Raw genomic sequence first — 14,211 nt, 5'->3', positions numbered from 1 at the left:
TTTTCTAATAATACTGCCACCTGTGGCCAAAATACAGAACTGCAGCACTCTTCTGCCCGTTCTCGTAGCTCACACTCATACTTGACAAGTTATTTTTTTCAACCTTACCCGAAGTTGCTATTGGTGTCTGAGTTGAGCTGGATGCCGGTCGCCTCTGAATATCTATCTTTAATATAATGTTTTGATAAATCTGCTAGATTGGACCCATTTGACATGGAGGGCGGGGGAACTTCCAATCCGAACCGAAGTAAATTCAGGAAAGCATCAACGGTGAACTACAATTTTTTTTGTAAAAACTTACAAAATGTCTCTTTTACATTTATCTTAAAATGGCCAATATTTTCTTTTCTTTCTTTTTTTTGTTTTTTTGTTTTGCAAGATAGAGATTTGGGGGGATATATCATTAACTACTAAAGCCATAAAAGAAAAAAAAACAGTTCTGTGTTTTTCATGTTTTACTGTAACAAGTGGCCCATAAATGTAGAAGTGCTTGACACTACTGGAAGGAGGTGAAATCTGAAGAGGGTGGAGACTAAAGGAGCAAAAAGCCAGGTTGTAACAGCAGTGACTGAGATCCCAGTCCACTGAGGTGGGCGTGTCTCTCAGACTGCTGCTGCAGGTCCAGAAGTGGCCCTTTGGGTTGTGGGGTGGCAAAGACTGTGGCATTGCTGCCCCCTCAGGGGCTTGGCCCTTCTGCCACCAAGGAGAGTCCGTGCAGTGTGCCACGGCCTCCTGATTTGGGTGAGGTGAGTCAAAACCTGTTAACATGACTGGTGTCCCCAGTTTGACACACTGTGCCGTCCGACGTGGCCATGTGCACATGAATGTTATACAAGCGTGTATGTGAGTGAGTGTGTGTGTATTTGCCTGTTCTCTTGTCCTCCTGTCCCTCCCAACCCTGCCAGCACTCCCTTTCCTCTCATCCAGATAAAATCCTTTCAGACACAAATTTCAATTATTCACCTCATCCAAATAATGCCATGTGACAAGAATTATCCCTACTGTAATAATCCACTTAACTGGGAAAGAGCAGCTCATCAAAAAGAGAAAAGAGAAAAGGGGGCTGGAAGTGAGGAGGGCGGTGGAGGGACTTGTCAGCCGGTCTCGAATCAGGACCTTCACAACAAGAATTTCTTCCCTTTTTTTTTGAGGAGGCAGCCTTCAAGTGCGCCGGGATGATGAAATTGAAGTAAATTGAAAGAAAGCCTGGGAGAATGCTCCCACAATCAATAAACGCAGGATTAAATTAGCCTTGGCATGAAGGGATGATGGGGGAAGATGAAGAGTGAATGGTGGTGAATGACATTGAGACATGCTGGCTGAACAATACAACCTGGGTGTTGTGCCCATACAAGGACAATGAGTGTACCTGGGACGTATTCCATCACATTTAGGAGCAAGAACATGGCTAATAAACACTTCTCTGAAATCATTATCAGAGGACTACTGATTGTTTATCGTTCAAAGAAGTCAAGGCTAGTACTCCAACCTGAACTACTTATTTGAACATGCATGAAGGACTCTGGCATCTTTCTATGAACTGTTTTCTAACAACGCTAATATTTTAAGAAAGCAAATCAAATCTGTTTTTGTTTTAAATCAAAGACATAATATTATTGTAACATAATATTATATCAGTTTCTTCTTTTTTTTCCTTCCCATTTACAAGGAGGAGAATAAAAAAAAGACGGTTATCTCCCATTATATCTAAGGGAAACAACTGTGATCCAAAACTGACTGTGGACTGGACTGCTTTTAAAATATCGGAGCAATAATTTCTGAGCATAACAAATGTTATTAAAGCAATTTGATTTAGGTACCTGTCTGACTTACACTTCCATTAATTCCGAGGTTTTAATCAAGTATTTGAAGTCATGAAGTTCTGACTCCTTACCAGTGCTTCTCTGGGCCGAGCTCCCCCATCATCTCCTGGAGGAAGAACAGACTGCAAAAGAGAAACAATAAACAGTGTTACGCTGCCATCTGCTGGACAACACGAGAAGCAATGACGGTTTAACTTGGAACAAGATGCTCATATTTAGGTATAATTTGTTACATTTGCAATAAATAAACAGGGTATTTTATATGAAGTAAAAAAGTCCATACAAATGGGGAAATTCTACCTAAATTTTATTAATTTAACCCAAAAACTTACAATGGAAAAAGTAAATGTCTGAACATAAATACCTACTTATTAAATAATAGAGAAAATACACACATTATAATTGCTACACCCCCTATACCACTTTCAGTTTAATTTTCAAATAATTTGAACTATTTATGTATATGTATATGTATATATACACACATTATTTTAGGGCTGCAATTGATGATTATCTTGCTTATTGATTAATCTGTTGATTCTTTTTTAGATTAATAATCTGTACACTACTGGATCTCAAAAAACAGAGTACCTCCCTGAAATGTATATTTAGTTAAATGTTTTAATGTGACATCAGTGAAGACATGACTCTTTAACACAGTTTAGTCAGTGAACAGCTTGTATAACAACGTAAATGTGCAGTCCCTGAAAAGTGACTCATCAGAACATCAATTAATGTCTAAACCACAACAGCAAAACTGAGTACACCTCTTAGTAAAAAAATGGTTCAAATTCTGCATTAATCATCGATATTTTCTGTGCTGCAAATATTTCCCAGCACAGGAAATTCAATAGGAAACCAAGAACATATGCCTGTCATCTGAGGCTCTTGCTTGGCTAAAGGTATAGTGGAAGATGAAAACACCAGCCCCCTCCAATAAAAAAAAAAAATGCACATGCACAACCCTGTACCTGCTCCTGAGCGCCTATTAAACATATGCAAGAGCATGAATGAGCCCATTTCTCCTCGTGCACGCTCTGTTTAAAACTTACAGTTTGCATCGCTCATACAAGGTTACTTTCCAAAAGATTTGCAATTTTTCCACTATGTCAGACTCACCACCAGTAAGTGAAAATGGAGACAAGCACGTAGGACGGCCTTACACAAATATATCACCAGAATGATTGACAGTTGGGAGGACCACCTATTTTGATGATCCACCTGAATAAAAAAAACCTTGACTATATCTTTAAGTCTTCACTAACCATCAAAAGCTTGATTGATACTCGCCCTCGCTTTGCACCTTTTTGAAGATGCCATTTCTGAGACCTATCATGGAGCTACTAGGATGTCCCAATCCCTGAGCTCCGTCTAACCTCACTTCAACCTACTATTCCTATTGGAGCAGAAAAACTTAGTGTCGATTTCGGCATCATAATCAGAAGTAAATATAAAATATTCATTTATATGCAATATATTTTTTTCTGTCATAAAAATGTATGCATTTATTCTGCGCCACTCAATGTGTTCTTTAGATCTGGGGTCTTCAACGTTTTCCAGGCCAAGGATCCCCAAGCTGAAGGTGAGATGGAGCAGGGACCCTCTAATTATATATATTGTATGAAACTGGTCCTATAGTCACTCTGCTACAGATGCTGTCATGTAACGAAAGTAATTTCTCCCTGGGATTATTAAAGTATTTCTGATTCTGATTCCTGGTTGATGGGACAGGTGTTGTGAATGAAACGGTGCCTGGCTTGAAAGAGCTCTTGTGTGTCGCTGAATGTGTGCATTGATGACAGGAAGACATCTTCTGCCTCCATTTATCTGTTCACTACAGTGTGTTGAATTCATCTTAATGCGTATTTAAAGACATTACAATAAATTGAAAAAATTGCAGGGGAGAATATAATTTTTTTTTTTTTTGTAAAGACACAAAACACTTTCACTAGTGTTGCCAGCCATTTAGACATAACCCTTACAATGTTCTTTAAACAGTACCAAAGTGTCATGTCTTGAGTGTCCTTCCTTGTAAAGACTTAATACAGTATTCACAAATACTTAGAAGCTGTAATAACTTTTAGAGAAAATGTACCTACAGTATTGATCAGGTAAACTTAGCTGCAAAGAGATAAATAGACAACCCTGAAATGTTTAAGCCCCCCCTTTTCTATAATTGCAACAAATTCCTCAAAAAACAACAGACATCCTCCTGGTTCCTTTTGAATGACCTTAACATATCATCACAACCCGTGACACAAATAAGCATGACTACATGTCAAAGCAAACAACTTGGCAAAGTGTGCGTGTTATAAATGACAGAGCAGGTAAAATAAACAAGCATTTAATCTGTGAAACAATGTGGATAATCCTTGGACTCATATATCCACTTCCTAAACAGCAGTTTGTATGAGAGGAAACTTTGAATCCGTCCCTCAGTTAGCATGCTACCTAGCAAGCATGCTAACATCCGTAAGCTGAACAGTTATTGAAGTAGCCACTTGTAGGGTTTATGGGTAAGAGCAACATATTAGCAGTACATTCGAGAAGCTCCTATGATAATTATGAAAAATAAAAGAGGTACATGCTGGGTGAGAGACAAAAAAAGACCTGTGTTGGTGGATCAGGTTGTTCGGTGGATGCCATCTTGCTAGCCCCAACCGACAGATCGATGAATCCCGCTCTATTGCTTTTCCTGGAACAGGCTCTACTATCGTGCACACAAATCCCTTTGGTTTAGTTTACTCAGGTTTACCAAAATTAGGATTTATTTCAAAAGTGGCTTAATTGCTGACTATCTAGCAAGCTAACAGCAATGCTGTACTTAAAGTACTTTGTTTTCTTCAAGAAGTTACTCAAATAGTTAGTCCAGCTTATGCTGCTGACTATGAAAATGTTAATAGCAAAATATTGGTTGTTTATTATCCAGGTGCACAGTATTGATATTGTTAAAACACTCTGCAGTACAGTATTTCGTTTGTTTTCTAAAGTCCACATTGTTTGACCATTTTTTTCTATCATAATTATGCAGCTGTAACACCAGAATTTCCTCATTGTGGGACGATAAATTGATTTCTATTCTATAAATAAATGTAACTGACTACCCATCTCTGGAATTATAATTCAATTGTATAGAGAAAGGCCTGCCAGCGACTGTGGGAAATGCTGTGCAAAGCAGGCAGGTAAAGGGAGGACTGAGTAAGGTGATTAATGAGGCTTTTTAAGCAGGGTGGGGTTAGAACAATATTATGGGCTTTGATGAACTCATAGCTGTGCTAATATAGTTTTGCACTTCAGAACAAGCACTATCGTGGTCGTTTTGACATAACATGCATATGGTTACACCCATTTCTTTTACATTTTCTAGTTTTGTGTTTGTCGTATTTTTTTTCTTCAAAAAAACAACAAACAAATGTCATGGCAAGGAAAGCCAAGTATTTCAGTGGCAATAGTGCTACACAAGAGAAAAGAAAAAGAAAAAAACCCGAATAAAACAGAATATTGCATTCCAAAAACACCCTCACTTCCTATAAAGACACAATAAAGACTTCAAGGAAAATGTATACCGGAATGCAAGTGGGATAAAAATGGAAAAATTAAAAGTTAAAGGTTAAATGAAAATATATGTATTTTAGATGAATAATTGATAAATTGTTGGAGAAATATCTTCTTTTTAATATTGTGTTGCATTTAATGGCACACAAGTTCATATTAATAGTTACTGTTTAAAGCAATTGTATATTATTAAGGATTGGTAAATAAATAATTTAAGAAAAAAAAATCATAGTCAAGCCTAGTTATATATATATATATATATATATATATATATATATATATATATATATATATATATATATATATATATATATATATATATATATTATATATATATATATATATATATATATATATATATATATATATATATATATATATATATATATATACAAGTATTTGAAAAAAAAGGACTGTAATAATCTATATTACTATATTAACGTAGTGACTCAATTGAACTACATGTCCCATCATGCATAGCGCTCAAGTGGCGGTTCCGTGTTAGAAAAGGTAGAAGTAGCCTAGTCGGAAGCTTAGCATCGTGTTTCTCAGTTTGTAAGTTAAAAACTTAAAGTTATCAAAGTTTTCTAATCGTTGGGTTATAATGTCAGATCGGAGGCCTTGCAAAGTGTGTGACTTCACGCGGAAGAATTCTTACGGCATGGTTGTTGCTACGTTAGAGGAGCTAAAGAGAAAAGGTAAGCTGACCTGAGTGAAACATCTCTAAAGAACTGAATTCCTAGAGTTTGTTATCTGATGTTTGGATCAGATTCAGAAAGTTATAGTGTTTTTATGCTGTGTTCGTCTTCTCCGACAGTCCTAAGGGACAAAATAACACACTAGAAGTGAAATAATCCAGCTCTGGTGTTCCCTTGTGATCCCCAGAACCCGTGGTGCTTTTTTCTTTTACTGCTTAGCAACATAAGTCTCACTGATGATCACACAGGCTGTGTGCAGAAACAAGTCCATCACAGTCGTGTTCTAACCTGCGAGGCTTAAACTTAAAAAGTCAGTCCTCTGTCTGCTTTCATTCCTAGATTGTCAAAGTTCTGTAAAATCAAGGACAACATGAATCAAACGCTCCTGCTCCTGTTACCAATTTACTCTTTTTCAAAACAAAATAGCTTGAATTTTGCCATTGTTTGACAGTGCATATTATGACAACATAGATTCCCTGTTTAAATCGCTGCCATTTCTTACACCTTCCCAAGCAGGTTAAGTCAGCATACAAATACTTTAGAACAAGCTAAGTATAAAAGGCCAGGTCTGCTGGCAGGTTTCGCCCTACAGCATTACTAAAGCACTTTGCATCACGAGAAAGAATGACCTTTAATGCATTATTTCCAAAAACAAACCATTCTGGAAAGAGTCTCCCTCATACTGTGAATAAAAACACACACAAACACCCCTTTTATTCAGTTACCCTTGAATCAAGTCCAGTTCTTCTAGAAGATGCACAGTCAGTCCACAGTATTAGATCACTCTCCTCTAAAGCTGAGCTTTGTTAAAGCAGCGTTACCTTTTAAAAACATTGGATATCTCAGGGGCCATTGTTAGAACCTTTGTCTAAAATCCAAAAGAGTACCCAATGAAGACCTGGCCATTCTCCTGATGGTCAGGGTTTGGCAAAGGTATAATTTATCAGAGACAAACATCCATTCATGCACACACTTAAGGAGAATTTAGAGAAGCCAACTAACCTAACAGTCACGTTTTTGGACTGTGGGAGGAAGCCGGAGTACCCGGGGAGAGCCCATGCATGCTCAGGGAGAACATGCAAACTCCATGCAGAAAGACCCCGGGCATCGAACCCAGAACCTTGTGGTTGCATGCAGCAGTGCTACCCACTGCGACACTGAGCAGCCCCCTTCTTATTGCAGTTCAGTTTATTTATTATATAGCGCTATTTCACATCACATATACCGGTAATCTGAAACCACTTTATAGAAAACAATGCAGTCAGATTGGTTAAAAGTTTTTATCATGAATATAACCAGTTTAATGCATTGTGTTTTTCAACCGGGACAGTAAAGCTGGTCAGAGATGATGGGAAGATGAAAACAAAAAATCCATCTTCAGAAAACCACTGTAAGGGTTCAGCTATGGCTCTGACCAAACAGCCAGAACCAGAACTATATCTGAATTTTTTAAGACAAAGCCTTGGGCAAAGTCCAGGCTGATACTTTTCAGATTTTAATAAAATAGTTTGTAAACTACTCGCCTTCTTTGATTTCACAATTAGCTTTCTACTTTTTTGCTGGTATATATTGTATAAAAACCAACTGAAAAGTGGGATAAAGAGTTAAATCTTAAAGGACATAAATGCTCTTAGTGAACAGATTCCTAATTATTTTGCAGTGATGCAGGATCGATGCCTAATTTGTAGCAATCTATTCAGCGTAGTTGTTTGGGACTGTAGCAAGCCGCTGCCTTCAGGCGCGGCCATCTTGGATCCAAAAAAATATTATATTACATTTGATCATTGCCGCACTCTATGGAATGGAAATGTTAATTTACTGTCTGGAAAGCTGTACTAAATGAAATTTTATACACTCTGTGTATACAAAATGACAATAAAAGTCTAAGTCATTGTTTTGTTGTTTCTTTGTGATTATTTCAGTGATGTATGACTTGGTAGATTCAGAGCTTTCTTTAGCAAAATGTTATTGAGTTCACTGTACATCTGTAAACTTGAAGCGGCTCTTCTTCCAACAGGATGTGAGCTTCTTGGAGTGAACCCAACTGAACCTGTCACTGTCGTTCTTGAGACTGATGGAACCATAGTCGAGGATCAAGCCTACTTTTTGTGTTTACCTTTAAACACAAAGTTCATGTTGCTGCATGACAAAGAGACATGGGCTCCAGCTCGAACAAGTAAGCCTTGCAGGATCGTTTATCTTAAGCCTGAATGGATGGATTCCTGTTATTCTGACAGAGATATCCTCATCTTTTGTCTCTTCATGCAGTTGATGGTGGCACGGCTTGGATGGCAAGAGAGTCTTTGATTCTGGAAGTAGATGCTGTCGACTCCTCCGCTGTTACACCACCGTGGTGGAATCTGGCGCTGCAGCTGAAGCAAGACCTGACCAGTATCATTCTTATGTCTGAGGGAGAACTACAGGTACGGACAGGATTTCACTCCAGATTCCTGTCCTACAGATCAGATATGAGGCTGTATAAAAAGAACCCCACATCAAATAGTTCTTCCCCATTTTAAGTGGTTGTATTGAATAATAATGTCAACATTTAATTGATTTGTTAAAGAAAAAAAAAAAATATAAATATATATATATATATATATTTATTAGTGCTGTCAAAATTATCGCGTTATTAACGCGTTAACGCGAGGCCATTTTAACGGCGATAATTTTTTTAACGTGAGATTAACGCTATGTGGTTTTATGGTACAATTTTCCAAGTACATCCCGCTGCAGCCTGCGGGAAGGCGGGGCTATTTTCCCCCAGTGTATGCATTTCTCATAGGCTTCGAGAGCGGAGCACCTCAAGGGAAAAAGACGCTGATACACTGGGTGACGCTAGTGCCTTTTCTTTAAGCCCCACCACCAACAAACAAGTTGAGTGTCTGGTAACTAGTAGCAACCTGAAATACGCTGAGAAAACAGATTACTGAGGTGAAATGGAATCTGCTACGGCACTCTTGCCGCATGTGTACGCCACAGCTCGGTATCGCGTGTGTGTGTGGGTGGGTGTGTCTGTGGGTGTGTGGGTGTGTGTGTGTTCTCATTTTTGTTAAGAGGCTGAAAAGTAACTTTCTAGAGCATAGAACCTCCATCTAGTGATGTCGGTCTATTGATTTTGATGTATTGATTGAAAATTGTTCATTATTATCTTGGTTAATTAACATCTAATGTTAACTACTGCATTTTATAGCAGTTGGGTAAAATGCTTGTCTTTGTTCAAAAGACTGTATTAACTGTAAAGACTGTCATTTACATCAGCCTGTTTTCAGGGCCTTTTTTTTGGCTACATATTTGTTATTTTTTGCTACATGCCTCCCCATCTTCTTGCCATATGTTTCTATGGCATAAATCAGTATCTGTGACCTGTTTTCATTTTAAAAAAAGAACATTGGCACAAACCTAGCCTGTATGTATTTTTTTGTATGTCATCGAGAGTATTTAAATTATTTTCAATCAGGAAAAAAATGTGCGATTAAAATGCGATTAATCGCGAGTTAACTCAGGCATTGATGCGATTAATCGCGATTAAAAAATTTAATCGATTGACAGCACTAATATATATATATGTAATTTTGAGAAACTGGACTTTTCTCTTCCAGTCTTTAGTCGATGCGCCATGCTCTGAATTAGCCTCTGCTTTGGGGTTCCAAGAGAAGAAGACCATAGAACTTCAGGAGACGCTGCAGAGGGTTCTGGATCGCAAAGAGGAGGAGAGGCAGTCCAAACAGCTGCTCCAGCTGTACCTCAAAGCTGTGGAGAAAGAGGACAGACTGGAAGGTATGGCAGATTTTGGGTGCTTACTTTTTTTACTCTACTGTGGAAATGATGTAGAAATTATAAATGAAAATCAATGGAGTTTGGAATATTTTTGCTTTCTAACATAATAAAAAAATTCCATTTCATTTGAGGTAAAGATGCTGAACAGAACCTTCTTAGTTTTCAGCACAATTAATAGATCTGGAGAAATAACAAAATAAAATGTGATTTCTAGACTTAATCTCCTTATCCACTGTCAAAAGTTTTGCCGATCTTTCTGTCCTTTCTTTCTTTCCTCGCTCCTTCCATTACATCCTTCCTTCTTAATTCAAAAACTGTCATGGGATAAATATTTTCTTGAAAGACAAAACCACAATAAGAAGAAAAGCAATTCATTTTAAGGTGAATTTAAATGCCCAGATAACATTTCCTTAATAAAATGCTGTCTCTTCCCTTTGATCACAGTGCTTAGGTTGCACTTATACCCTGTGGTCACTAGATGGAATCATTGCTGCTGCTCAATAATCCCCCATCTTTCACTGAGGTCTGAAATCTGCTTCTGATAGAAGAAATGTCCTAATAAAAACAAGCTGTGTTTAATTTGTCAGCTGTTGGAGATGTGGATTCACCCGACGGGATGGAAGTGGATTCTGCATCTGGGTTCATGTCCAGGACGCTGATGGTCCTTAAAGGCAAAACCAGTCCAGAGACGAGACTGTCCACCGAGGATTTGCAGGTGTTGTGTTCTCACTACTCCTTTTTTTATGGAGGAAAAAAAAAATTATTAGAGTCTATTGCACATTTATGATGGGTGCATCAGAAAATCCAGACCTATCTAGAACTCGTAAATCCAAAAACAACGAGTATGTTGTTTATCTTGCTTTGTTCTTACTGGGGAAAACTTTATCCTATGAGATTTGTTTCTACATCCTCCCTTAACTTCACACATGCTCCACCCACCAGTTATATTTATCTCTGTATGTAAAGCAGTTTGACATTTAATTTTAAGCGATTTAGAAACTTTATTTGTTTGCACTAATGTGGAACATGAATGATTAATCACTAGGGGTTTGAATTGTCAGCAGGCGAAATATATTACTATTATTGTTAACTAGGCGTCTAAAATGATGAGAGTCCAGATATTCATCATTGTTAAACTTTATAACATGTTGTGATAACACAACCAAAGGTTTCAGTGTGTTTTTTTTCTCTGGCTTTTATTTTGAGAAACCAAAACACAAAGCAGCACATACCTCCTAATACAGTCATTTGTAAACTTCAATTCACTTAAAAATGAATTTCAAAACAGAAATTCAGTAGAACCTGCCTGGTGTGTCTTGGTACTATTACCCTGCTTTGAATTGTATCCCTCCTCTGTGTCTAGTTGTACTGTCCTTATTTAGGAACGGCGTCTCCACCTCATGATGCTCCCACCACCTCATGAGATGAACAGCTTTCTTTATAAAAGGATTTCTACTTACCGCTCCTCATTTAAGGACAGGATTATGGATTATGTGACTGGTAGTTATCCTGTCAACCTGAGCTGTTGATCAGGGCTCCTTTGGCCTAACTTGAAATCAATTTATCATTATCTTGCATTTTCATTACTATGCACTTCAGCTCTACCGATGATACCTTTGCTTTAATTTTTTTCATTAACGCGTGCACAGACCTGTTAAATCATTGGTTGTAGTAAAGTTTAATGCAACGTTTGCTTCTGTGTGCGAATAGGTGGTGGTGAGCAGAGGGCTGGAGGCCATGCAGCAGGTGCTGGGCTGGGATGCAGAGAGGACATCCACGCTGATGCAGGCCTGCCAAGCTGAACTGTCCAAGCGCCTGCAGCAGGTTCAGGCCATGCAGTCTATTAGCAGCACACAGCAGGATGGCAGCAGACAGAGGGAGGGTGCAGGAATGGCCACCCAAGGAAGCAGCTAGACGAGGATGTACCTGAGCAGGGACTGATAAGGATTCACACTAACCTGCCTCAGGATCAAGAGGATGGGCTTTGCTCTGTTTTGCTGTTTTTTACTACTAGAATACATGAATGTTAAAAACTGTGGATTTCTGCGTCTTTGTTGAGAAATCTGCAAAGCATTGAAGTGGTTGATGCCTGCGGAACAATTTTGGCTTTTTTTGCACAAATGTGTTAGGATTTTTTTGGTGTTTTTATTTGGATGGGTGTTAGGCTGGATGATGGAGAATCACATCCTTTGGAATATTAACAAACCATCACCCAGCATGATGTAACCCCAGACTGGTACGGCTTTTTTTTTTTTTTTGGAAGTTAACAAACGTCACCCAATTCCTGTCAAGTATCGAGAGCCAAATTTGCCACAATCCAGTAAATACTTTAAAGCATTCATTTTCATATTTTAAATCGTAACAAAAATTGGTAATATATGCATGCACAGATAAATGTTTGATATAATTATGCAAATATGTATATTTTATTACATTCTTAATTAAAGGTTTAAATCCTCTAAAGTGAAATGATTTGTTAAAACTCTGTGTAATTGTTGAAGTATTTTAGTTATTTCAAGTTGTGGTGTAATGGCACATGGTGAAAGAATCTTTACATGTGAGCATTACTCGCTAAAGTGAGTGGGCGGGACTAATACCTGTAATTAAAATGATTGATCTGCGGGGGGTTAACCAATCTAACATCAGGGTGTATTTGATTTGATCAAGGACTCTGGCCAAAAAGGCTACGAAATAATTAGAAAAATACTATATATATACTATACTACTAAATACTAAAACAATTATATATGATTAAAGCATGCAACGTGCCAAGCTATAATTAAATGGATTTAATACTTTACTTATTATAGTTTTTATCTAAGTGTAATACACGTATATATATTTGATAAATATTTTTCTGGATTCAGGCCATTGAAGCTCTCAATACTGGAACCAAAAAGATTGATTTTCTTTTTTTTTTTTCTTTTTTTTTTCTGATCCTCATGTTTTCCACTAGATGGCACTGTAATGGGTTCCTGCAAGGTTATAAAGAAAACTGATTTGACCAGTTTCTCCACACTAGCTCTTAAATCTACTCTAAGCATTTCAGTGTCTTTTGCATGCTTAGGCAATTAAAATTGAACCGTTATTGTAACGTCTTTAACAACCAGCTCCTCTAACATTGGGGGGAAAGTGTATACATAACATGTTTGGCTTGAAAACAGGGATTTTGATAGCTGATTATGGTTGCTGCATAATGTTTTGGTAAAGAATACTGTCGTTATCTGAGGTAAAAAATCAACTTAAATTTACCTTATCAAATCTAAGCAAGTTACATAATGTATTACATTGGCCTGAATTCATTTTGCTATCCATGCTTGTCTTATATTTAAATATGTTTTAGTTTTTGCGCTCTTGCAGAAAATGATGGTTTCTATTAAAGGAAAATTCTAGAAACTATTTTTTATTGTATGTGCTCTGGCCTCTGTGTTAATTTTTCTATATTGAGTTAGACTGGATAAATCGTTAACTGGTGAGTTTTATTTATCTTTTCTGAAAGTCAATTAAACTCTCTGTTCTCTAGGTCTGTGTAGCTTCTTACTTGATTTTCATTTGCTAAACTATTATTAATGTTCACATTCAATTTTTAAGGGTGAATTCGTCCAAATTGGTCAAAGGTGTCTTTTGTAGATATTAGGACATCCATCAATACTTGAAGATGTGCTTCATGTTTCAATAGGTAAAACGTTTTAACAGAGATATGACATTGGATTAGCAGGAGCAGCCCTTATTAAAGCAAAACTTTACATCATTTAGTTTCTTAGGATAATCGTGCAACATATTGACATTTTTTATCGATCAGTGGCAATTTGCTACATAAAAACTCTTATAAAAATGTTTAGTTTTCATAGAATAGAATAGATATTGCAGAAATAGATTTTTTTCATATTAGGTAAATGTCAAACGGAGCCAATCGCCTGAGCAGACTTGAACAACACTGTCAGAAACCGGTAAAACTAGCAGATTTGCATCTTCTATGTGTTCTCTGAATGATTTGAGTCTGTCTTATATACAAGCCTGATGTGATGGATTTGTGATGTAAGACTGTGTGCAGCTCCGCGTGACATGAACACGAGATGGATTTCCTGCGGCCCGTTTCCTCCTCCGTCTCTCTAACACTGAGTAAAAACAATGGACTCAAACATTTGTTATAAAGAAAGAGGTGCTCCATTCATTACTGTGTTGTAATCAGTGAGTGTTATGTCTTTGATAAAACATTTGAGCCTCGGCATGTTACAGCCTGTTGTTTTTTATCAATAGGTCTGAAGCTTGATTGTTTTTTGTCATTTTATTTTAGAATACACCAAAGCGCTATGGTGTAATGTCTGTATACTGATGTTTTCATGGTAAATAAA

The 14,211-nt window shown here is 37.3% G+C and overlaps 2 protein-coding genes across 3 annotated transcripts in view; one reads left to right on the top strand and one right to left on the bottom strand.

The window, feature by feature from the left end:
- The window catches only part of pex14 (peroxisomal biogenesis factor 14), a 75,341-nt gene extending 70,828 nt beyond the window's left edge, over window positions 1-4,513 (bottom strand). For both annotated transcript variants that reach the window (XM_038305980.1, XM_038305981.1), the window contains exons 1-2: window positions 4,434-4,513; window positions 1,895-1,945 (exon numbers count right to left, since the gene is read on the bottom strand). In XM_038305980.1, coding sequence (XP_038161908.1) covers window positions 1,895-1,945; window positions 4,434-4,469 — 87 coding nt within the window. In that variant the 5' untranslated portion in view covers window positions 4,470-4,513. The remainder of the gene's footprint in view (window positions 1-1,894; window positions 1,946-4,433) is intronic.
- A 1,351-nt stretch (window positions 4,514-5,864) lies between these two features.
- On the top strand, window positions 5,865-12,538 carry dffa (DNA fragmentation factor, alpha polypeptide). Its single transcript, XM_038306009.1, has 6 exons — window positions 5,865-6,076; window positions 8,094-8,252; window positions 8,345-8,499; window positions 9,679-9,856; window positions 10,444-10,571; window positions 11,567-12,538. Exons 1-6 carry the CDS (start codon window positions 5,983-5,985, stop codon window positions 11,768-11,770), a joined length of 918 nt encoding a protein of 305 aa, XP_038161937.1. The 5' UTR covers window positions 5,865-5,982; the 3' UTR covers window positions 11,771-12,538.
- The last annotated feature ends 1,673 nt before the right edge of the window (window positions 12,539-14,211 follow it).

Source organism: Cyprinodon tularosa, unplaced genomic scaffold (assembly GCF_016077235.1).
Source record: "Cyprinodon tularosa strain WSP-4 unplaced genomic scaffold, ASM1607723v1 ctg57, whole genome shotgun sequence".
NCBI lineage: Eukaryota > Metazoa > Chordata > Actinopteri > Cyprinodontiformes > Cyprinodontidae > Cyprinodon > Cyprinodon tularosa.
This window is presented reverse-complemented; position numbering and strand designations above follow the sequence as displayed.

Coding starts and splice junctions, on each gene's coding strand:
- dffa (XM_038306009.1), top strand. CDS start 5,983: ATGTCAGATCGGAGGCCTTGCAAAGTGTGTGACTTCACGCGGAAGAAT. Junction 9,857..10,443: donor GAAAGAGGACAGACTGGAAG/GTATGGCAGATT, acceptor TTAATTTGTCAG/CTGTTGGAGATGTGGATTCA. Junction 10,572..11,566: donor TGTCCACCGAGGATTTGCAG/GTGTTGTGTTCT, acceptor GTGTGCGAATAG/GTGGTGGTGAGCAGAGGGCT.